Source organism: Branchiostoma belcheri, unplaced genomic scaffold (genome assembly GCF_001625305.1).
Source record: "Branchiostoma belcheri isolate BF01 breed outbred unplaced genomic scaffold, Haploidv18h27 scaffold141, whole genome shotgun sequence".
Classification (NCBI taxonomy): domain Eukaryota; kingdom Metazoa; phylum Chordata; class Leptocardii; order Amphioxiformes; family Branchiostomatidae; genus Branchiostoma; species Branchiostoma belcheri.
Window position 1 is genome coordinate 574,989 of NW_017802836.1, and position 26,117 is coordinate 601,105.

Below are 26,117 nucleotides of genomic sequence, written 5' to 3' on the forward strand. Positions count from 1 at the left end.
AAAGGTGACTGATTTGACCTCACGAATTCAAAACAACATGTTTTCTTGTATCTTTCCTATATACGTTAACGAGTTCCATCTTATCTACTATGTATTGTATTTACATGTTTTTCTATTGGCACAGTGTCTCTCCCCAAAAGAGATTCTGAATGACTTCTCCATCACTTCTGAGGCGCTGATCAGCGAGAGACAGTTCCTGCACATCTGCCCCCTCCTCATCACACAAATCGACAGCCGTGCTTGTATCCAACACAGTAACAACACGCATGCGGTGCGAACCACTGAGCCTTTGGGTAGCGGGCCTGGGGCCGGTAAGTGTCAGTATGAGTGACTTGTTCTTGAGTTATCCTCCTTCAAGTGTTTTTCAGCAAACGATTCCTGCAGTTCAAGAACAAGCTGCTGGGGGGCCCATACGTACACCACTTACTCCCAGCCCAAAGAACTTTTCACTACCCACAGTTCATTAACTTGACACTTAAATTCATTCATTACCGAACTTGACCTTTCTCTTTGCGACCCATACCCATCCACTAAATATCATGTACGACCATTCACAGCTTCTTCAGTTAAGTTGTCGATATACAAACACACATCCATACATAGCAAACGCCAGGTAAATCGTTTTTTAACCTTACCTTCATTTTCACAACGGTTACTCGCCTACCAAAAATCATTTTCCTTCCACAGCGTCTCGAATTATGCACATTCATACACACCCACACCACAGCTGATTCACCATGAAACATAACATTCCTGTCGAAGACAATTAAATTACTAGTATATTTCTACAAACAAATATTTGGCCATTTTCCCCACAGTTTGGGGGTGGGCATCCCTGGCCGTCACCGTCATCAGCCTGGTGTCCCTATTGGCTGTTGCCATGGTACCGCTGACGACGAGATCGTTCTATACATACCTCATCACGTTCCTGGTGGCCCTGGCTGTCGGCTGTCTGTCTGGTGACGCCGTGCTACATCTCATACCACATGTACGTAAGGAGTGTGTGTGTGTGTGTGTGTGTGTGTGTGTGTCTTTAGTTAGTGTTCAGCACCAAGGACAGGTATGTGTGTGTGCGTGCGTGGTTGTGTGTGAGTGTGTGTGTGTGCGTGCGTGTGTGTGTGTGTGTGTGTATGTGTGTGCTACGTATGGATAGCGTTCAGCACCAAGGACAGGCATGTTAATGTGTATGTGCGTGCGTGTGTGTGTGTGCGTGCGTGTGTGTGTGTGTGTGTGTGTGTGTGTGTGCTGCGTATGGATAGCGTTCAGCACCAAGGACAGGCCTGTTAATGTGTGTGTGTGTGTGTGTGTGTGTGTGTGTGGATAGTGTTCAGCACCAAGGACAGGCATGTTAATTTTAAGATTACATTGACAATGCATGTTCTTAATTTTGTGAGTACGAAGACATATAAAACTACGTTTCTAACATTTTCTTTTCCACACCAGGCTTTAGGTATCCATGGCGACCACGATGAAGCCGATCAGGATCACGTGACGGAGGCAGACCCAGCCAGCTCCGTCTGGAAAGGCTGCGTGGTGCTTGTCGGGATTTTTTCCTTCTTCATCCTCGAGAAAACTATCGGTGTGGTGACGTCAGCAAGGAGTAAGGTACGGCCTCAGTTTATTTGGCAACTATCAAGGCGCATGCTCAATTGAACAAGCGCTCTGGCACTAGCGCGTCTGCAGAACGTACTGCACCTGCGCTAAACCCGTAGTGCATTGTGCATAGCACTTTGGTAGAAAGTCTCATATAAGGCCGTATTCGCATATATAAGGTTAACATCTCATTTGTAGTTTCCAAATGTTATGTAAAAAAAATATCGTCTTCAACAGGCAAAATTCTGATTCAACGGTGATCAAAACTCCAACGAAAATCTTGTTTTACCGGAGCCCAAAACGACACTGCGACAGAGCTTTTTCAGGCTGTTTCTAACCCTTCCACACCCATGTTCAACCTTTGCCCGGAGAAGCCTTGTCGTAGTGTTGTTTTGGGCCTTGGTACATGTTGAAAATGTGACAATTTATTAGACAGTTACTCAAGCAAACACTGTTCGTGTAATCTTGCGTTCATGTGCCTGATTTCATATACAGAAGAAAGACCGACTACATCTACGAAATAGCTTCTTCAGAAATCGGGAAGACTTCGTAGGCTACAAGCTGTCCACTACCTTCAGCGACGAACCAGAAATAGAACTGAGTCTAATGGATGAAGGTTAGTGTAAACAAAAATTACGCGGTCTCAAAATTTCGCCAAATGATGTTAACCTTCAAAGATGAAGTATAATGATTATACAGGTTTCTCGTGATCATGCAAATGAGGCCCTCGCCAGATAGCCACTAGTTAAACTGCAGGCTCAATGTTATCTGTCTATTTGGCCAATTTCATCTTTTTTCAGCCACCTATGAAGCCTGGTAGAGACTAAGATCTATATACACAAACTGGATATTGACAGTTGTTTCCTTTTTGCGGTCCAAGGTGTCCATTCTCAAGAAAATAACGAACAGCGTCCTAGCGGCCATTCTCACAGCCACCAAGGTCATTCTCATAGCCACCAAGGTCATTCTCACAGCCACCAAGGTCATTCTCACAGCCACCAAGGTCATTCTCACAGCCACCAAGGTCATTCTCACAGCCACCAAGGTCATTCTCACAGCCATGGCGGCCACTCCCACGACAGGAATGCTGGGATAGCGTCCGTAGCGTGGATGGTCATTATGGGAGACGGACTTCACAACTTCGCTGACGGAGTGACTATAGGTACGGCTCCATTCTGTATCTGTATCAGTATAGCCAGTATAACAGCCCCTCGGTGTAACACACCAGCATCGCAGGCACGCGGCGCGGTGGAAGCTAGACTATATTACACCGTACGTCTTGTTATAACATTGTTAAAATCTATCTAGCGAGGATGCACCCACTGTACTTGGTGGCTCCATTGGTATATTACAGTTATTTGGTGAACCATTTTTCAGTGCATGAAGATCGTGTTTTTTCCCCAAAATGATCGCAATGGTCGCGTACAGACAGCTGTGTCAATGTGAATACTGTTCAGCACCAAGGACAGCTGTATGTATGTATGTATGTGAGTGTCATTCGGAAATGAGAATAGTCTAGTGTGAATGTCATTCAGAAGCAAAGAAAGCAATGTCTGTTTGAATGTATAACAGCAGAGATACAGCTATATCAGTGTGAATACTGTTCAGCACCAAGGATAGCTATACTGAATTTTAACGAACAGTCATGCAGTGTAAATGTCGTTCAGCTGCAAGGACAGCAATGTCTGTTTGAATGTCATTCACCTAGCAGCAGAGACAGCTGCATCAGTGTGAATGCTGTTCAGCACCAAGGGCAGCTATACATTTATATAAGTGTCATTCGGTAATGAGAACATTTTATATATGAATGCCATTCAGCACCAAGGACGCCCAACTTAAGGACAGAATTGTCACTTATTTATAACATAAAGGTATTTTCACGTATTCTGTTGTTTCTCTAGGAGCTGCCTTCGCCGCTAGTCTTACCGCGGGACTCAGTACGTCAATCGCAGTGTTCTGTCACGAACTCCCTCATGAGTTGGGTAAGTAATAAGAACAACTTTCCAAAATACACAAACAAAATTTGTAAATGATGTTATGCGTCAGAAAGTAAATCTTTATGTTACTATAAAGGCCGCGAACAATTTCGTCTTTCTTCACAAAAGACTAAAATGCCGTTGACAATTTTGCTCTGTTTCTTCTCCGAACACATAAGTTCAATGACCTTGGCCAGACGTCTGTCACCATGGCAACTGGTGCTGTAGTAGACACTCGGTGGTGTTGGGTTACATTATGTAGCAAGTGGCGGCCAGAGTTGTAGGCACTGGTATCACCACAAATGAATGTGTTTGAGTAAAATAAACAGACCAGCAATTTGTTAGGCTAGACCATGTGAAAATAAACGTTATGCATTTGCTTTGCCAATATTACCTTTCTAGTTATAATTGAGCCCTTTTCTTATTTGTCTCCAACTGGTTTTCAGGTGATTTTGCGATACTTCTCAAAGCTGGGATGTCATTCAAGCACGCCATAACCTACAACCTGGTGTCTGGTATTATCAGTTTCGTGGGTATGGCCGTCGGAGTCGGGATGGGCAAGTCCAACCAAGTCGGCCCCTGGGTCTTCGCTTTGGCCGGCGGCATGTTTCTGTACATCGCTCTTGTGGACATGGTGAGTTTGAATCATGTCAGTATTATCCTTTGATAGATTTAGCCATGTTTAGGTTTAATGTAATACTTACTTGAGTATTGCATACTGAGATTTTCTTATATCTCTTTAACCAGATATTCTTCCTACCTTGCTTATGTTTCGATGTCTATCAGACACCTTCCTCAGAGCTTCTGACTGTAGTACTGCTTCTCGCCGCTATATGTAGCCGATGTAGGTGGCGCTTTTGCGGCGCGAACACAATCCCAAACTTGAGCATTCTCTTCATGCCTCACTTTATCATTTGATTATCTCTTGATTATCTCTAGCGAGAAATAAGGCTATGACTTTTTCCTTTCCTTCTGGGCCTGTCCTTGGCCATGTTCTTTACTGATCGCCAGGATAATCCCATGGACGCCAGATCATCTGTTATAGTTCTTATCCAAGTGGTTTTGGGTCTGCCTCGTTTCCTTTTCCCCACCAGGTCTTCGATTTAAGGCTCTTTTAGGTATTCTTTAGGTAGTCATGTTTAGTACGCGGCCAAGCCATGTCAGCCTTTGACTGCATTGTCTTGTGATACGAATTTGATTCTGAGGCACATTCTGGGTCTAAATCGTATTTTAATTGTCGTGGTTATCATACATAATTCACTCTATTTAAGTTGGTCATGTACGCCTTTCTGTCCTTCTCAAGTTACCAGAACTGCTCCATGGATCCTCGGAGGACAGAAGTGACACAGACGATCAGAAGAAGAAGAAGACAGCTAACTCTGCGGTTGTTCATGTCCTTGTACAATCGGCAGGCATGCTCACAGGCGTGGTCATCATGCTGCTGATAGCTATATTTGAGGATGACTTGGAGAAGGTGCTGGGACAATAGACCCATCCGAATCGAACCCATCGAACTCCATCGAACCCCATATTCTATTTCAGGGGTTCGATGTGTTCGATCCAATTCAAACACCTTGGTCAAAATAGAACAGGAGGTTCGATGTGTTCGATCCAATTCAAACACCTTGGTCAAAATAGAACAGGGGGTTCGATGTGTTCGATCCAATTCAAACACCTTGGTCAAAATAGAACAGGGGGTTCGATGTGTTCGATCCATTTCAAACACCTCGGTCAAAATAGAAAAGGGTGTTCGATCCATTTCAAACACCTCGGTCAAAATAGAACAGGGGGTTCGATGTGTTCGATCCATTTCAAACACCTCGGTCAAAATAGAACAGGGGGTTCGATGCGTTCGATCATAAACCTGATGCGGTCCGTCTCTTTCTTACGGAGCGCCATGCCAGTTTTCTAAGATGCTATCTTGGGGCTTTCGACTTTCATGATAACAGTGATATCCTTTGTCATCATACATGAAATTTCTCACAAATTTTAAAGAAGGTTTTAGATGTACTCTATCTTTAGATGAATATATATGCACGTAATGTATTTTAATGCACACTAAACGTGTTTGTTTGTACTCTAATGTGCTATTATTTGTGTATCTTACAATGTATAGCAATCAACGTTTCAACATTGTATACTTTAAATTTTCTGTGTTGAATTGTGTCTTCTACAGTTATCTATATCATTACAGCAAATGTACAGACTGAATCAATCGGACAGAGTACAGAGATGTGCACTATGCAGACGAAACTATGGTAATAGTGACAGAAAAATGAGAATAAACTGTGATTTTCAAGACATGACAAAGTCCTTTCAACCTCTTTATTCACCCAAGTCCATTTGCAAACGCGTATTCCAACAATGTATATGAATGAATGAATGAATGAATGTATAAGTTCACCTATGACGTGATATTGTAACAGATCGACAGATGAGGTACTACGTACAAAACTTAATAGTAAAGCCCTTTATTCACAACCACTTGTTTAACAAGAGATTGCTAATTATGGCCAAGACGCAATCACCCAGGGAATTTATGATATAAAGGTACTTAACGTTAAGCAAACCCCAGCAATTACAGAACCAATTGATGTAAAACATTTGTCTTAAGTATCTGATTTCTGAATAATTGTAAGACCTCAGGGGTTAAAGGTCTTTTGAAATGTGTAATACAATGGAACTATGCAGAAAGCAGCCACCACACATTGCTCGAAATTTCCAACAAAAACAAACGGGCTAACTTCAAAAGTTGCAGCAGGAAAAGCGCTTAGCTACACTATTACTTGCATGAGGCGTAATTACTATGTGATCTAGGAGCAGCATACACTTTCTTAGTGTATGGAAACCCTGTTGACATTTGGGCTGTGCTGTTCATTCCCCCACTGTAGGCTAGTCACCAGCTTTTATCTCTAGGCCAGAAGTCTAGTTAACGACTTCTACTTCAACTGCGGGTGCCAAGTTGAATCGCCCGGATGTAGAGGTGAATTAGAACGTCCCAGACGACATGGACATGGACATTCCTGAAAAATAAAACACTTGTGTCAGAAACGATGGAATATGGAAAAAATGAATTCGAAGAAAATAATATTATTTACCTTCGCACGGTCTAGCCGCACTAACTACGTACTCTGATTATTCCTATTCAAACACATTCATTCATACATATGGTGGCCAGCCCCTCGAACTAGATCTGTCCTGCCACTTGCTACATGATGCAATCCAACACCACAGGGTGTCAGCTACAGCACCAAATTACCATGGTGATAGACGTCTGGTCCAAGTGATTGACCTTATTTGTTCGGAACAGAAGAACAACTTGGAGCAAATCAAGTTGTGTGGTTTTCATAATCTCCAAGCAGATCCTTGGGTGGCGTATTGGACCCTGTCTGGAAAATGGATACTGCCTGGCCAATTTGACACTTTCTTTTTGCCTCTCTAGAATTAAGGATCTGTTTAGAGATTATTGCTTTCCTTCTGTGGAGGTTAACATAACTGAATTAAGATAACTACAAATACCGACCTCCGCCACTGGCTTTGAAGGTAGAGCTGGAAGAGCTGAAGCTGGAGCTACCCCCCGCGAAGCTGGAGCTACCCCCCGCGAAGCTGGAGCTACCCCCCGCGAAGCCACCTCCCATGCCGCCGCCTCCACCGCCGCCGAGCATCATCGCACCTCCGGCTCTGTGTGGCAAAAACCGATATTAAATGCACTCATGATCAAAGTGACTAAACGGGATATTAAAATTTCACTTTTCTGGTCTTCTTTAATGAACTAAAAGTTGAATCAGCCCTATCCCAAAGCTAGTAGTGCCGACTCTGCGGTCGAACGTATTCTGCTGAAAGTCAGAAAAAAAATACGGCAAAATTTACTGAAAATTGTCTTATGATCTCATATTCGTGGCTTTTTCTAGATCTGTAATTCTGCCTCAAATGGGGCGCTAGTTTTACTGTAGCGTCCTCGCTGAACATGTGAACAAGATGGCCGCTCGCGATCGGGTTTGCTGTCCAAACGAAACGTTCGTAGATGGTCGACTTACCCTCCTCCGCCTCCACCTCCGCCGAGTGACAGCCCCGCGCCTAGGCGGCTCTCCTCACCTTCCAGCAGTTTACTACAGAAGAATAGGAGCGAGTTGTAAGTAGTGTTTTTATTGTATTTCAATTTGGAAATACATACATACATACGTAAATACATACATACATACAAACATACATACAAACATACATACATACATACATACATACATACATACATACATACATACATACATACATACAAACATACATACATACATACATACATACATACATACAAATGAAAAAAAAGAGATATCAGGAAGAGGTATAAATGTAAACCACGGCTCCAACGATAAATGATAAGCACTGGATATCATACTGCAATGGATGATTGTATCAAGGAGGTTTATTTAAAAAAAAGTACACCTCCTCGTCGACAAGGTATGGTTGGTCAAAATCGCTTTTCCTGTTTTTCCTATATCATTTCCACACAACAAACAATGCCTATGAAGATACAGATACAGAAGCTGTTTAATGTTTTGTTCTGAATATGAAGTCTTGAAAGTGCAGTTCTGTACTGTACCGGTAGGCGGCGATCTCCACATCCAGCGCCATCTTGACGTTCATGAGCTGGGTGTACTCGGCCATCTGCACGGAGATCTGACCGCGCAGTTCCTGTAGTTCCGTCTCCAGAGCGCTGATCTCAGTCTGTTTCGCCTCGAGCTGGGCCACTCCCTTCGCCTCCACGGCCGCTAGTTGTTCCTCAAACCGCGCGTTCTAGTACAAGAGAGGAAAAGTGGTCAAAAAAGATTGTGGTTTTATATCCAGAACTATTCTCTTCCCAAAATCATTTCAGGATAGTCCGTCACAAGAGAGGAAAGGTCAAAACAGACAGTGGTTGTATTCAGAACCGTGCTGTATCCAGGGCCAATATGTTGCTCAGGCATAGGTTCTGGATAGTCCACGCGTATCCAGAATCGTGCTTTATCCAGAATCTTGCCCATGCACGGTTTCGGATAGTCCACGCATATATCCAGAACTGTGTTTTATCCAGAATCTTGCCCAGGCACGGTTTCGGACCGGATAGTCCACGCGTATCCAGAATCGTGCATTATCCAGAACCATGCTCAGGCACGGTTTCGGATAGTCCACGCATATATCCAGAACTGTGCTTTATCCATAACCATGCCCAGGCACGGTTTCGGATAGTACACGCATATATCCAGAACTTTGCTTTATCCAGAACCATGCCTGGCACGGTTTCGGATAGTCCACGCGTATCCAGATCTAGAATCGTGCGTTATCCAGAATCTTGCCCAGGCACGGTTTTGGATAGTCCACGCGTCTCCAAACAGCAAAGGGATAGCTTGTATATACAGCTATACATACTTGTATTTATTTATTTTTATTTTATTTATTTATTACAATTAACCACATACATAATATACATGGTGGAACAGGTGCACCTATTCAAGGCCACCATGCCCACAAATAAATAGACAATGTGCATAAAAAAAAATACATGGATACACATGATCCAACTAGCACCAGGACTATAGTCCATAAAATAAATAAATTCGCTTCTCTGTAATGATAAAGTACTCATAAAACAGGCTCACCCTTGATTTGGCGGCGTCTATCTGTGCTTGTATTTGCTTCATCTGACTGCCGTACTTGGACAGCTCGGCACGGGCAGCGTCCAAACCGCCACTGGCAGACCCGCTCTGCTGCTGCAGGGTCTGGAACTGTACAGGACAAATATCGTTTTGCAGTACGTGTTTCAGTGTTTCTTACTCTGTCCTGCCACTTGTTACATAATGTAATCCAACACCACAGGATGTCTGATACAGCACCAGTTACTATGGCGACAGCCGTTTAGTCTAAGTCATTGACGGTTCAAAAGCAATATGTATTCCTTCTGCGACCTCATGCCATGTGGGTAACTTACCAATTCCAAGCAGATCTACAAAGACAGTACCAAATTGGCCAGACCGTTATTACAACTTGCCACCATGTACCAATGTGCGAAAGAGGACTCTCTCCAGATGGCCAGTTCTAACCTTAACCCTTTTGCCACCAGACGTCTGCTTGAAGATGAAGCTCACCTTCGTGTCATACCAGCTCTGTGCCTCCTGTTTAGACTGCAGTGCCAGAGATTCATACTGCATGCGCACGTCCTGCAGGATGCTCTCGAAGTCGATTTCAGGGGCCGCCATGGCTTCCAGCTCAAAAACGCCGCCGCCGTCCCCGCCCAACACTTGTCCCTGCAGTGCCTCAAGCTCCTGGGTAGGTGATTGGGCAGAAAGTTATGAGGGCCTGGGGAAAGTATGTTTGCCATTTTTCAAAACCACAAACTCCTTTGCCCTGGGCAAACTAATAAAAGTAACTAGAAAGGTAACATTTGCAAAGCAAATACACAATTTTACCTTCACATGGTATAGCCTAGCCTATCGCACCACTTGCTACATGATGTAATCCAACACCACAGAGTGCCTGCTACAGGACGAGTTACCATGGTAACAGTCGTCTGGTCCAGGTCATTGACCTTATTTGTTTGGAGCGGAAGAAGAAGAAGAAACGGAGCGAAAGCAATATTTTTCCCTTCTGCGAAGGCCTTTCCTGTTGTGAATTGGCCCCCATAACTACATACATGTTACATGTAAAATCCTATACCATCCACTCACTAGAAAACGCCGCGCTCATTGAAACGCAGATCGTTAGAAATTTCTAGATCAGTGTAAGTGACTCACCGCTGCGTACACCTCCTTGAGGAAGTCTATCTCTGCCTTGATGGTGTCCAGCCGGGCCTCCAGGTCCACGCGTTCTACACTCACGCTGTCCATGTCCTGTACAATGTACAACAGAGGCATGTCTTTTTTCCCTAATCATCAGCAAGTCAGTCTTGATTACTAGTACAACAGAGGCATGGCTATGCTATCTTTTTTCCTGATCATCAGCCTTGATGCAAACGTCTTGATGTACACACACCCCTGTCCTTGGTGCTGAACACTATCCACTACATGCGCGCTCGTGCGTACACACACATGCGCGAGGGCACACACGCACACGCGCGCGCGCGCACGTACATTTTCACACAAACGTGCGCGCGCGCGCGCGCACACACACACACACACACTCACACACACACACACTCACACACACACACACACACACAAACACATGTATATGCACACATACAAACACTGTACACACACAAACACGCACCTCTCGACTCACTCAGATTTAACTTTATGCTGTTATTTGATGAGTGATAAGTACAGGTGTGTAACACTCACAGGTCTCAGCTTGTCCACCTCCGCCCGAAGCGTCTCCACAGTCGTGTGCTCTGTGTCGTAGCTGCGGGTGAAAAAGAGCCATTAAAGAAGTGAAGAATTTTACAGCAATTGTGTGCCTATATATAGAGAGAGACAAACCTTCAGAGAATACGATTAACACTCAACTTCTATCTATTTAGTTGAATACGGACCTGGGCGTCCTATTTTTTTGTCAACAGGTCGACCTAGTCTCCACGAGGCACAGTGTTTTTGGAGAGTCTGTCTGTCTATGTTTCTGTTTTTGTTGCTGCCTTTTCAGCATAATTTGGGGCTATACCTCAAGACGCTATGGATATATTGTGAGAATAATTGGTATGTTGGTAGGCCTTGGAAAGATAAAGGCCAAGAAGGTCCATTTTGGGCCCTCTAGCTGTTTCTCTTGAAACTGCAGCTGCATATATTTTCGTCCAATTCTTTCTGTTTAATTTCGCTTGACAGGCCCACTGGGAACCAGTTCTACTACTACGTGGCGTGACCCATCCTTAGTGTGCGTCCTTTAGATATAATCTCACACTGGTAAATCCTTTGAGGAAATCCTTGATTCGAATCTGGCCCAATATCTAATCATTTTATCATTATACAAACATGTTTCCACATAACAATTATACTTCTGGTTTTAGTTTACACTTAGCAAGTAAGATCGTGTTTCGGAGCAAACCAACCATGTCTAAAAATATGAACTATTTCGCAAACCGATGGCAAAAAGCTTGTTCATGTATGATACGATTCTGCCGCATGTCCTTGCACAAACAAGGCAAGTTGACAGATGACCATCTTCTTTTGAAAATCACAAGGTTGCTAAATTTCAAACACACCCCGAAAAATGTGCAACAACAGTCAAATCTGTTGACAACAAATCTGCACTGATACGTGGAATACTTCAGTGTTCAAACACTGACTTCCACCAGAATGTTTGGAACCTTAATTAATTGCAACAGGAAGAGCCTATCTTAAGATTTTTAAAATACTGCGAAGGACTGCGTCTGAGCTGACATTCACACAGAATGCCACACCGGAACATGCCCGGAGGCAATGGTCAACTTGCTGGCGACCACCTGGTCACAGTGAAACATGTCTGTGGACAAAACTAATTTTCCTCTGCGAATTCTTCCACTTAGTACTTAAAACATATCAAATCCCTTCAATTTCCTAAGAAATTTTAAAGGCTTTTAAAAAGATGCGATGTGTACATGCTAGTAGCTATGTGACAATTGGGTCACCCTTTTAATGTGGCTGTCCACTCAATCACCGCAATGTGCCCTGGGGATATCCCATTGTAAGGAACCAGTCGACCTATTTCGTGGTTTTAAGCCACAATGAATGTACAGACTGTCGACAGGTCGGTCAACTGGTGCGTATCATTCAGTCCACGGACACACAGGTGTTCTTACATATTTTTCAAAATGTAGAGAAAAACAGAACAATGAACAGGTAATGCTGGCGACGAATTTGACTAAATAAAATGTACCGCAGTTAGATATCACAGCTGAGACTTCCACTGAAAACGACAGGATTTTGTAGTGTCTAAATTAGAAGAGAGTGTGCAGTTTTCCCGGGTGAAGCGTTACTATTGATTCCCTTTTCTATTTCTTTTTCATTCGTAAATGTTTTCTTCACATCTAGATGCCACTACCTACCTGTAAAGTATAAGACTCTGTACAGGTTGTGACCGTGCGAACTAGCGCAGACCCTGTCTTACTGCCTTAGGGTATATTGGCAGCCCTAGCTGTGTGTTAATCAGCTTAACCATTAAAATACATATCTAAATCGTTTCCATTATACCTTCGATAACACTTGTAACACCTAAGCATGTGATTTTCTTCGCTTTATGGTGCGTCGATGGCACCAAGCTGGCCACCTCTTTTCTCTGCGAAAATGCTTCGATAATTATGGGGGGCGTGTCTTTTATTCCGCGGACAAAGACTGTGGGCAGCGTGGGCCCTAAAGCCATTTTAAATGTCCCTGAGCAGCAGACGACCTAGAGCAAAGAAAAAAACCTTCCATATGGTTCCTCCGGCAAAGATTAGGGTTTAAACAACGTTAGTCTGAGCCCTGGATACTAACTATTCAGTAATACATACTACAACGTGTAGATGGTAAAAAGGAAAAATCTGTCACAGTTACCATAATACATGTACGATAAATTGAATGTCCATGTTGGCTTTCCACACTCAGAATTCTCCGAGTGTGGAAGACAAACATGGGCATTCAAGATATCTTAGATGTATTATGGTTACTGTGAATTTTTGTGCTTCAATGCATACTACAATGTAGATGGTATAAAAGAAACATCTGTACCTTGCTTTTATGCTGGTAACTTCAGCCTTGAGTCCGTCGCTCTCGGATTGCAGGACGTTCTTCTCGTTGATGACGACCTCGGTGAGCCGCTTGATGTTGTTCAGCTCTGCCTCCCACATCTTGCCGATGTCCGGCCCTCCAACGCCGGCCTGCTTCTGCACCATCTGTAGCTGCATGGTGAGCTTGCGGTTCATGTTCTCCAGGTAGCGCACCTGGTTGATGAAGCTGGCGAATCGGTCGTTCAGCCCGGCAAGCTCGTCCTTGTTGCCGGTTCGGTCCACGCGGACCTCGCCCAGGCTGGTGAGCATCTGGGCGGCCTGCTCTGTGGTCATAGAGACGCCTCCGAAGCTGCGTGCTCCACCGCCGCCGCCGCCTCTTGCTCCCACCATGCGTGCTCCACCACCTCCTCCAGCGCGGAAGCCTCCTCCCCCTCCGCTGCGGGAAGACATGCTGAAGCTTGCGGAGCTTGAGGAGCTGCGGGCCCCACCACCTCCGAAACTGGCCCTCCCTCCGAGACCGGCCGCCCCGCCCATGCTAGCCCCTCCGCCGAAGCCAGCTCCTCCACCACCACCGGAGGACGACATTCGGAAGCTGCTGCCGCCTCCGCCACCACCAGAACTCGACGAGAAAGACGCCGAGGAGCTGGACTTGAAGGCGCTGTGCTGCAGAATCGTTGCCATCTTGCTGAGAAGTTGGAGGAGATCCTATGTGGCCAGACAGACACGAGGGGGGCGTTGTGCGCGGTGATTTGGCACGGCACACACTGACTAGACTGTTCTACTGTTCTCAAGAACCGGTTAGGCAGGGTTAAGGCGGGCAGAATCAAGTCAATAGTACTCTCCTACCAGAGCTTTAGGCTTCTACTTATGTTTGATAGGGTTTTATGCGTTTCTATCAGACTTTATTTTTGAACTGGTATCTATTTTCCGCAGCCAAACTTGGGTGGAAAATAGTAACTGTCTGGCAAATGGATAGTACCTGGTCAATTTGATACTGTCTTGCAGCCACCAAAAGATCTGCTTGGAGATTAAGTCAATAGATGTTTAGTTGAAGTGTTTAAGAATATAGGGAAAATATATCTATTATAGCCAATCATTTAAGATGACATAAAAACACAATATAACATTACTCATCAAAGGCTCGACTATATATGAGCAGTGTCTCTTCACTGTCATTTGAACACGTCAGAGCGGATTTCTTAAGGACTGTTGTTGACGGTATACAGTTTGCTGGTCCTGTCTGGCCGTTCTAATTTCGTAACAGAACTGATTTCTTAGACGGGACGCAACAAAAACGCTTACAGCAAAAAGCTTTCGACCAATCAGCATGTTACATGTGCCCACGTGATGAGCATGCAGGTCAACGACCCTCAAGCTTGTGATGACGTTTTCAATGGTTCCTGTTGCAAATATATGGTTGTTGTAGTTTACTGATAAAGGAACTAGTTTTTTGATAATTTTAAGTCGCAACTTACTCTGTCTATGTTGAAAATGACTTTGTGTTTCAAGCGTGTGTGTATAGGAAGTACACAAAAAAGACGACTCCTTTATTCCCATGTACTGCCCCTTTTATTAACCGACTAGAGAAAGAATGTAGTGAACTGCAAACGTACGTAACGTAGCAGTGTAAAGAACAGATGGGCTTACAGCATTTCAATGCTCTAGTCTTGCACTTAAACGCGCTTAGTTGTAACAAAAAGGTGCCTTGAAATTTAACGTTATTGCAAGATTTTCCATGGCACTAAGCTATCATGATTTGACACCATATTGTTCTAGTTTTTAATCTATCAATAACATATGTTGCTAGCTTTACGAAGCCGAATGAAATAACATCTTTAGAAATTGCAAAAAGAGCGTCAAAGCCAATGTCTGGCTAGAAAATCACTTCCACTTGCACCAAATTAAGTCGATATCCTGACGTTACTTAACTCACTGGCCCAGTACAGTATTCTAGAACTCCAAGCTAATTTTGCAAATGAGCCTTGCAAGAACTTCTACACATTGCCGTTACAGTGTATAACAAGGTTTGGTTTTAGAGCAAAAAAGGCGAACAGCAATGAACATAGTAGAAAAGCCGTAGATTTAGCTGCGTTGATGTGGAATCAGACACTTTTGGGAGCGACCTGTTAGCACCAGATGCTGGAAATGTCGCTCTTTAGAATCGACCTAAGAGAAATTATAAAAGAAATATTTCAGCATCATACAGTCAGTGTATAAAGAATACGTGTAAATACGTCTCTCGTCGAAATATTTGGAGTAGAAAAGTTGGCAGTGGTAGAAGTGTTAAATAAACTAGAAAGGTAACATTTGCAAAGCAAATGCAAAATGTTTACCTTCGCATATGGCCTGCTCTGTTAAATCTTATAGTCAAACACATTCATCTATATACATTTTGTATGTAGTCAGATACGAATCTAAATCCCTCCTGCTATAAAATTGCAACATGATGCAACCCAGCACCAGTTACCATGGTGACAGACATCTGGTTCAGGTCATTGACCTTATTTGTCTAAAGAACAAGAGGAAGAAGAAACGGAGCAAAAATATGTGTTTTCCTTGTGAGGTAAAAATAAAGATAAAACTCAACCTGATTGAATCTGGAGGCAATACCAGTTACCATGGTGACAGACGTCTGGTTCAGGTCATTGACCTTATTTGTTTAAAGAACAAGGGGAGGAAGAAATGGAGCAAAAATATGTATTTTCCTTGTGAGGTAAAAATAAAGATAAAACTCAACCTGATTGAATCTGGAGGCAATACCAGTTACCATGGTGACAGACGTCTGGTTCAGGTCATTGACCTTATTTGTTTAAAGAACAAGGGTGGGGAAGAAACAGAGCAGAAAAAGTGTTTTCCTTGTGAGTCAAACATAATAATACAAGATAAAACTCAACCTGATTGAATCTGGAGGCAATACCAGTTACCATGGTGACAGACATCTGGTTCAGGTCATTGACCTTATTTGTTTAAAGAACAAGGGTGGGGAAGAAACAGAGAAATGTGAGTTAAACATAAAGATAATACTCAACCTGATTGAATCTGGAGGCTTCCTCCGCTGGAACCGCCCTTGAAGCCGCCCCCACCGCCAGAGCTGAAACCTCCGCCGCTAGAGCTGAAACCTCCGCCGCCGCCAGCGCTGAAGCCTCCGCCTCCGCCTCCACCAATGCCGAAACCGCCACCGCCGCCGCCGCCGCCACTGGAGAAAAGGAAGACACAATAAAACATGACGTTCTCATGAATGAGTTAATGACCCGCCCCGAGGTGTATATGGTGGGATAAAGCCTTGCCAGTTGCTATAACCACCGAATGAAACCACCGAGTGAGCGTGGCGAAATGAGGTGGTTATAGCAACTGACAAGGCTTTATCACATCATATACACCTCGAGCTCGGCGCAGGTCATTAACCCTTAATTCTTGCCCAGATGGGCTAAATGCACATGCCACTAAATGTGGTCGACAGGATAGGGAACATAATATTGAACATTGAAACGCTACTTTCTTTGAAACACTAAGTACCAAAACGCTGTGTATTATAGAAATACTATATTCCATTTATCATCTACTGTCAGTCCCCGTTCTTCTCTCTTTTTGAAACACATGTAAACATAACTACATATTTTGTCCACTATACACGTTCATGAAAGTTCATCTGTTGGTAGTTACATGTGTGAAGGTAAAACTTTTGTTTCATCATCCGACATCGTTTACCTTTTACCAAATGTTGATGTCACACTTCAGAGTGACTGGTCGAAAGCTCTAGGTGAGATCATTTACCAATTTAAGTGTTGGAGCAAAAGTCTTGAAACAAACCAAGACGTTGTCAACAATTGCAAGGGATTGCTGGTGATGGTTACATCCATTGCCATCAAGGTACATGGTCATTGACTGATATTATTTCTGACTTTCCAACCTTTTTTCACCTTGATCCGTTGATAAGAGTCTCTCGAAATCTGTTGGTTATATACACTAGATAACACCTTGTAAAACGTGTATTGTTTTTGTTACTTACCCGCCGCCCATCGACAGTCCCTGTCCGAAGCGGCCCTCCTCGCCTTCCAGAAGTTTGCTGCAGAGACACAAGAGTGATGTAGCAGTGAGTGACATGTTCATCATGTTCAAACACTTGTCACAAATCCCCATCCTTTTACCATGTAGATGATCACCAAAATACTACGTTTCTAGTAAGATCACAAAACCTAATCATTATGCAGAATGTGGGACTATTCATTATCCACGAGTGAGCAAGTAAGTAAGTGAGTAAGTACGTGAGTGAGTGAGTGAGTGAGTAAGTAAGTACGTGAGTGAGTGAGTGAGTAAATAAGTAAGTGAGTGAGTGAGTAAGTAAGCAAGTGAGTGACTGAGTAAGTATGTAACTAGAAAGGAAACATAGGGAGTAATGTTTACCTTCGCATATGGTCTGCTCTATTAATACATACTCAGACACATTCATATATACTAGTATGGTGCCAGGAGTCTAAATCCCTCCTGCTATAAAATTGCAACGTGTCATTGTAACCCAACACCAGTTACCATGGCGACAGACGTCTGGTTCAGGTCGATCATTGAATTCTTTATTTTTGGAGGAGAAGAAGAGGAAGACACAGAGCAAAAACAATATGTTTTCCTTCGGTAAACATAAGTAGGTAAGCATTATATAGAAGAGGGGATTCATTCCTCAAGCTACCGACATCTTGCACACGCAGTCGTCACTCAGTAAGACATCTGGAGCCGCACAGTTCCCGTTTAGAACTTTTGACAGGCTGAATAAAACTTCTAAACGGGAACTGTGCGGCTCCAGATGTCTTACTGAGGGACGACTGCGTGTGCAAGATGTTGGTCAGCTTGAGGACTGAATCCCCTCTACTATATACTGCATAAGTAAGTAAGCATTGTTACCGGTAGGCGCCGATCTCGACGTCCAGGGCCATCTTGACGGCCATCAGTGCCTGGTATTCTACCATCTGTTCCTTGATCTTGCTGCGGAGCTCGGTCAGTTCCTCCTCCAGTGCGGTGATTTCCGCCTGTTTAGCCTCCAGCTGCTGCGTGCCGCGTTCCTGAACAGAGTCGAGCTGGGCCTGGAGCTGGGCGTTCTGAGGGGAAACACACACAGGAAGGTCTCACAACATATACACATAGAACCGCCTGGACATTCAGTCTCACTGGACAAAGTAGGAATCTTGGACTCAGAACCGGACTTCTTTGCACGAGGGATTAAAGAGGCCATCTACATCAGGGCATTACAACCATCCCTCAATAGAGACGGGGGGCGCCACAGACTTTCTGCAACCTATGATCCACTGCTCACGGAGTCACGTGTGCTATCTGCGTGACGTCACGGAAGCGGTGGATTGCTTATTCCTTGACAAAGACTGGAGTTGTACAGTCGAAAATTTGGGCGAGTTCAATTTGTTGTGTTGGAAATTACTGTTTAAACTTGCTACATAACAATTTCTACCAACACAGATGAACTTTCAAGATAACACACAGAAAGGTTCATCTTTTTCTCAAGCCTAAATCTGGTCAGACTGCTCTTGAGTTTCAGCTAACATTAGTTGGTTGCTGGTCAGAGAAAGGTTCTGATATATATATTGTCACCCATTCAGGCACAGAGCTAGATCTGGCACGGTTGTGGAGACAGTAAAATCCTACCCTGACCATGGACGGACCATGAAAAGGAGAAAAACCTACCCTGGCCTTGGCAGCTTCAATATTAATCTGTGTATTAGGAAACACGAGATTAAGAACCATGTCTAATCCTTGTAGCCCTAACCATTTTAGGCATAGAGCTAGATCAGGCACGGTTGGGGCTACAGTAAAATCCTACCCTGACCATGGGTGGATAGCCTCCACCAGGCCTTTCTACGGGAATACTGATCGCAGAATTCGGCAAAAAAAAGAGAGTAAAATTGGCCAAGGGAGTCCGGCCGCGGGAGGTAGTTCCTTTCCCTCCGCGCGGCCAATCAAACCTACAAGGCTACCTATATACTAGTAGCCAGCGTAGTTAGTCTGGTAGAGACTGATGGACGGACCATGAAAAGGAGAACGACCTACCCTGGCCTTGGCAGCTTCAATCTGAGCCTGCAGCCTCTTCAGCTCGCTTGTCATCCTGCTCAGCTCCGAGCGGGCGTCATCCAGACCTCTGCCGGCCCCGGCCTGCTGGCCCTGCAGACCTGCGATCTGCGGTCGAACAAAAGACGATTTAAACTAGAGAAGGAACATTTGCAACGCAAATGCATAATGTTTACCTTCGCGATTCGGACATGTTCTGCTCTGTTAATTCTTACTCAAACACATTCACATACATGTACTACTAGTATATGGTGATTCTCGAATCAGGAGTGTATAATATTGGCCACCTGTAACCATTGGTCAGATCTGCAGACGGGCAAGGGAAGATTCAAAAATCATTATCGTCGTCGTCATCACATCATCGTCGCCGCTCCTTTCTCACTCTACAGGCTTTGGCTTATATCTATCGTGAGTTTTGGCGTTTTTACCGGGCTTTCTTTTTTTGTACGGGTGGCACTGGATATATACTGCCCTGCCAATTTGATACAACAAAGTATCTGCTTGAACATTACTCTCTACCTCATATGAGAACGATACGGGCAACCAAGTCTGTTCAGACTCCTGTGAAGTATTTGTTTGTTTGTTTTTGTTTTTGTTTAAGGAGAGAGTTTTACATTCGTGTCATACCAGTTCTGTTCCCCCTGTTCAGACTGGAGAATTATAGCCTAATAAAAGACTATAACCACACCCGCAGGCAAAGTAGACTCATGGACGATCGGAATGGCCTGAGTTTGTTTAGAGTCTAGTGAAGTATCTTTTCTTTTATATTTCAACATCTAATCACAAGACAAGACGTGTTGACGGCACACTAAAGTTTTTTAAACTTATATTAATGCCGCCACCAACACAGGGGACAATACAATACTAATTTTTACCTGAGCGAGGTGAGGAAAGTCGTGTAAAGTGCCTTTCCCAAGGGCACAAGATCGGTGGCATGTCAGGACTCGAACCCGGGACCTCTTAATTCCGAGTCAAGCACTCTGCCGCTACGCCACACGACCCCACAGCAGTGAAGTATTTGTTCTCTAAGGGGAGATTTTTACCTTTGTGTCATACCATCCCTGTGCCTCCTGTTTAGACTGCAGTGCCAGGGCTTCGTACTGGGCGCGCACTTCGTCCAGGATGCTCTGGAAGTCGATGTCTGGCGCGCCGCCGGCGTCGATGTTGATAACGCCAGCACCGCCTGGTCCGTCGTCCAGGATCTGTCCTCGGAGGGCGTCCAGTTCCTAAGACGTTTGATAAGTTTCTATGAGTCTTAGATTACACATTGTAACATTAAAAAAAAAAACATTGTAACTCTTTGGGACAGGCACAAATGTAAGCCCTGTTCCTAATAACTAAACTAGTTTTCGTTCATTATTCTTTTATCCACGTTGTAATTATGTATTTTATCATTGTGTTTTACTCTTGCGTATATTCACCCACGAGCAGATGGCGTAATAAGTAATTGTACTTCTTGCCTGATACTCGTTAAATATATGTGAATGCATAAACAATTTACAAAAAGCAAATGCGTGACTTTTTAAAGTGATTACTGTCCGTGCAGGGGTTTTACTTTTAGCTTCGGGTTAGTTACGTTTTGACGTGTTTTATGAGGCTTTCTTTTTTGAACCGGTATCTTTTTTTCGCCAGCCAAATCGGGTGCCTTATAGGATACTGTCCTGTCAATGATGACTGTCTTACCAATTCGATACTGTCTGGCAACCACTACCCACTATTTGTCTCCATTTTTCTGTAGTTGCTGGCCTGCATATCCATCGTCGGTCTCTATATTTCTGCCCCACGTTTTCTCTCTTTGATAGATTTTCAAATAACTCTTCGAAATTTTGCAAATTTGACAAATTACGTTACCATGGTATCATTGTCCAAAACATGAAGACCGTTTCTTTGTATGACGTAGCCGATCAAGGACCGGTTTTGATGTCTTACTGTTACCCCAGCCATGTTTTAGGTTCAGAGACTCAAATGAATTAAAGAACTCTATTGTTCGACAATAAAGAACTTTATTGCTCGATATACTACACAATATATGGTAGTAAATCAACAGTACTAAAATGGCAACAATTCAACAACCATAACTAGAAGATATTATGGACAACAGAATACGTCTTAATAATATAGTATGGATGATTATAATATGTATGGATGATTTAATCTCGCTTTCTGGATGAAGCTAAAGAAATTGACTGGTGACTCACCGCTGCGTACACCTCCTTGAGGAAGTCTATCTCTGCCTTGATGGTGTCCAGCCGGGCCTCCAGGTCCACGCGTTCTACACTCACGTTGTCCACGTCCTAGAGTTAACCAAACGATACAGCAGAATGTTTGCGTACTGCAGTAGTTGGATTCATTGTGTGTGTGTATCTGACAGTTGTGTCTTTACGTTGTCGGAAACCCCAAGAATCAGTTTTGGGGCGAAGCTTCATTAGCATATTTACACCAGAAATTATTGGCCAGTTAGACAGATAAAATGCCTGAGGAATTAGTCTGCTAAAGGAGAGCAGTTTGCTCTCCCCTGGCATGTTATTTGTCTATTTGGCTAATATCGACTCTTTCCAGTCGCCTCGAAAGCCTGGTAAAGGCGACGAACTGTATTCCTTCAGCGGATCAACTCCCCTGGCATTTTAGCTGTCTATTTCGCCAATTTCTACTCTTTCCCACCACCTCAGAAGCCTGGCAGAATCACCCATTACCTTGATGCAACCCAAGCATCTACTTCAATGTTTTTTTTCCTATTGTATTAGGTGTACTATATCTCTTTAGCTTGAAAGTTCATCTGTGTTGGTAGAAGTCATTATGCAGCAAGTTTAAACTGTAATTTCCAGCACAAGAAATTGGACTCACCCAAATTTTCGACTGTACAACTCCAGTCTTTGCAACCTGCAACCAGTGGATCATAGGTTGCAGAAAGTCTGCGACCTATGCAGACAAAGACTGGAGTTGTACAGTCGAAAATTTGGGTGAGTCCAATTTCTTGTGTTGGATATTACAGTTTAAACTTGCTGCGTAATTATATCTCTTTATGTGTCACCCGACAGTCCGATACTCACAGGCCTGAGGGCCGTGATCTCATCCTGCAGGCCTTCGTTACGTGTCTTCTCCTCCTCATAGCTGTTAATACAACAGGACAACAACAACGTCACATAGGACAACAACAACAAAACATCAGACATAACAACAACAACAAAACAATAACAACATTACACAGGACAACAACAAGACAGTAAACAGGAAAACAAAATAACAACAAGAACACATGGACAAGAACACAAGAACACAACAAAAGAACAAAAACATGACGACTACAACGTCACATAGGACAACAACAAGACATCAAAGTGACAACAAAAACATCAAACTGGATGGTGTATTATATAGGTTTTAAATGTTTTTGTCCGCCCAAAAAGTTATGATACGCTCTGATATGGCATACTAGGCATTTCAAATGGCAACGACAGTATACGACACGGAAACGCCCACGGAAGAAGCAACCACCATTATATTTATTTCTCTTCTATCTTTGAAAGGGCCGTTCCTATCCTTGTTTGCAAACAGAATATTAAGAAGTCATCAATCTATTTCAGGGGAGAATGAATGTAAAAAATCTTATATGTAGCTATCAGATCTAAAAACAACAGGAAGCAAAGGGTGGGGTATGTGGGAGCAGCAATGCTTTAGATTCCATTTTAACCTTTAAAACTAACAGAACGTGTAAGTATCCCCTTGGGAGATATGCCAGTGGTTGTTTGATCAAAACTTAGTTAAAGAAAAGACAGGATATTGTCATATGATAGATTTCGCAAAGGCCTCTTAAGCCTCTTTTTTAGTAAAATGTCACACAGTCCTAATTCTTTTATTTTTGCGTAACGATCTGTGGAAACTTCCCCCAGGCTTTTACCCATATGCCTCGGCAGATTTTGTGTGCACTCAGTCTGAATGACAAGAAGTTCAGTAGGGGACACGTACGATCGGCACATGCAGTCATATGGCTGTAGGGAGTGGACAGACCACATTCCGAGGGTTTACAAAACACCTGGTCTGATGGAAATTAGCCTGGGTGCCAGACTGTTGCCAGGGTGAGTCTACAGACTATCTCTTCGGCTTCAGAACTAGCCTGGGTGCCAGACTATTGGTGGGGCTAGTCTATATGCTAGCTTCTTGGCTACAGAACTAGCCTGGGTTCCAGACTGTTGCCTGGGTCAGTTATAGACCAGCTTCTTGGCTCGACAATTAGCCTGGGTGCCAGACTTTTGCCAGGGACAGTATTCAGGTCAGATCCTCGGCTCCAGGGCCAATTTGCCCCTGAGGAAATTTTATCACAGTGCCCCTCAGTTAGACCATACGTTTCTCGATGTCTTGACTGGGGCTGGCCTGTGTTTTGGCCCTGGGAACAGTCTGGTATCCAGGCTGTATGAAACACAGACATCATATTTTTTTCTCTCCGTGTCGATACGCCAATGGTCTTTCTGTAACTATGCATTTAAAAGAACGCGCACAGTTTGCTTTTTCTTTGTTTCCATCTGTTGTTTTCTCTATGCTGCACACAGGTTACTAACGCTTCAGTTCGTTAGGATACTGCGTCGGGGAGGGGCGTTTGTCGGATGTCTGCGGCATGGACCTCATGGCGTCTAACTTTTTATACACAACTCTGATCTTGCAAACCAAACTTTGGAAGAAGATCACTCAATGAGTGGTTTTTAACTATGTCGGGTATGTAAGTGATGAAATCTAAATTATATAGATACGGACGCAATTTGCATAATTAATGAACTGCGGCATTTTGTAATTCGACGGCATTCCTTTCAAAGGTTCTGTTTCGTACTAAATGTAGTAACTGTGGCTACTACTGTAAGGCCCACAAACTCCCCAAAACCAGATGTATCTGAGAAATGTCTGTAGCAAAATAAAGTAAGACATATGCTGATACATGATAGTGAATGAACATAAAGTATGTGTTACGCCCATATATTAAAACTAAGGGCAGATATACCGACTATAGAGATACAGACACAGAAGCTGGTGTGAAGGGTGGGTATACTAGGTATACAGATACCGATGTGAGGTGTGGTTATACTTGATATACAGATACCGATGTGAGGTATTCCGCACCACACACACCTGGTATTCACTCTAAACACTCTCCCACAGACGCTAAAATGACTCATCTGACCCCGACACAACTCCCTTTTCTCCGCCACAGTGGCCCTGCAATGTGAACTATCCAGGTTCAACCGGTTTTTTCAAGCACCTCTGCACAGGGGCGAGGTGCCCCCTTCCCTTTCATGCAGGCAGCGTGTGCTGTTTGTTACGTGCGAGGCGCGGAAGAAGATAATTATGCAAAAGGTCATGTGGAATTTGTCCCAGTGTCAGCCCGTCTGAGCGTAACCTTGGACTCCTACGTTGTTAAGTGTAAATTACACGGGACTGCTTACCATGTTCGTGAATAGCAATGTGTAAACCATGTATTCCCTGCTTAAGCGTGTACCTAGAAGCTAACACGATGGAGGAATTGACCAAAATAAGCCAGAATTAAGGCGAGAAAAATGGTGGAGGTAAAAGTGGGCGTTACCCGTGTAGTCCCAGCCTTGTTCCGAATCCCAGACATGATTCGAACGTGGGCTGCATGAAATGACTTGATTTTGGGCAACTGTTTTGCTGATCTGTTCATGTTCGTATGCTAGACCAAGGCTATACTTAACGAGAATATGTAAACCTAACTATCCAGTGCTTGAGCTAGTTTTAAAGAAGTATAAAACTGTATGAGGGTGAACTTCACCGGTGCTGTCTACCAGCCCCTCCCCCCAGAGAATGTCTTCCCTTCTAAGGGAATGATCAGATTTGGGCAACTGTTTGTCCGATCTATAAACACTTCGTCTGCTATAGACCAAGGCCATATTTAATTTAACGAGAACATATAAAGCTAACTATCCGGTGCTTAAGCTAGGTTTAAAGTTTCGTGTAAACCTGTGTGAGGGTGCCTTACAAGCTTCTACCAGCCCCTCCCCCCAGACACTGAAGTCTAGACAAAGTTTTCTGTCCCTTCTAAGAGACTTGTATAAATGGGTGGCTCGTATTGAAGTTGGCACAGTGAACTAACCTTGCTTTCAGAGTCGCGGCCTCTCCCTGCAGGCCGTCTTTCTCCGAGTTCAGTGCGTTCTTCTCGTTGTTGACGACTTCGATCAGCTTCCTGATGTTGTTCAGCTCTGCCTCCCACATCTTGCCGATGTCGGGCGCCCCGGCTCCCCCCTTCCTCTGTACCATCTCGAGCTGCGCGGTGAGCTTGCGGTTCATGTCTTCCAGGTAGCGGACCTTGTTGATGAAGCTGGCGAAACGGTCGTTCAGCCCGGCCAGCTCGTCCTTGTCGCCGACTCGGTCGACGCGGACCTCGCCCAGGTTCACCAGCATCTGTTGGGCTTGTTCTGCGGTCATGGAGACTCCTCCGTAGCTCCTGCCTCCGCCGCCTGCCCTTGCTCCTCCTGCCCCGACCATCCGGGCTCCCCCTCCTGCAGCCCTGCCTCCTCCATAGCCGCCTCCGCGGGAGCTGGCACTGAAACTACTGGAGCTCATGGAGACACGAGCGCTGCCTCCGCCGCCGCCGAAGCCGGCCCTGCCCCCCGCGCTAAAGCCTCCGCCGCCGCCGCCGAAAGACGCTCCGCCGCCCGCACGGCCGCCACCACCGCCGCTAGAACTGGAGAAAGAGGCGGAAGAGCCGCTGAAGGCTTTGTGCTGGAGGATGGTCGACATCTTGGACACCTTGGTTAGATGTCTGTCACTGAAAGTGTTGTAAGGAAGACAGATCGATCACGAGAGACGTACGTTGCGTGCCGGCGGGA

The 26,117-nt window shown here is 44.3% G+C and overlaps 2 protein-coding genes across 2 annotated transcripts; one reads left to right on the plus strand and one right to left on the minus strand.

Annotated features, from left to right (window-relative positions):
- Nucleotides 1-37: 37 nt before the first annotated feature.
- Nucleotides 38-5,236, plus strand: LOC109464811 (zinc transporter ZIP10-like). The gene is made up of 8 exons (XM_019761883.1): nucleotides 38-311; nucleotides 819-988; nucleotides 1,444-1,605; nucleotides 2,089-2,209; nucleotides 2,474-2,755; nucleotides 3,495-3,575; nucleotides 4,016-4,203; nucleotides 4,873-5,236. The coding sequence occupies exons 1-8, from the start codon at nucleotides 38-40 to the stop codon at nucleotides 5,056-5,058; spliced, it is 1,464 nt and encodes a 487-aa protein (XP_019617442.1). The 3' UTR covers nucleotides 5,059-5,236.
- A 753-nt stretch (nucleotides 5,237-5,989) lies between these two features.
- LOC109464831 (keratin, type II cytoskeletal 5-like) lies at nucleotides 5,990-26,117 on the minus strand. The gene is given in 18 exon segments (XM_019761910.1): nucleotides 5,990-6,592; nucleotides 7,093-7,250; nucleotides 7,607-7,678; nucleotides 8,167-8,360; nucleotides 9,203-9,328; nucleotides 9,689-9,865; nucleotides 10,334-10,429; nucleotides 10,880-10,940; nucleotides 13,217-13,919; nucleotides 13,922-13,979; nucleotides 16,240-16,411; nucleotides 17,225-17,281; nucleotides 18,112-18,305; nucleotides 19,267-19,392; nucleotides 20,328-20,510; nucleotides 21,483-21,578; nucleotides 22,335-22,395; nucleotides 25,382-26,117. Coding segments are annotated over 18 exon segments (3,216 nt in total). The 5' UTR covers nucleotides 26,029-26,117; the 3' UTR covers nucleotides 5,990-6,557.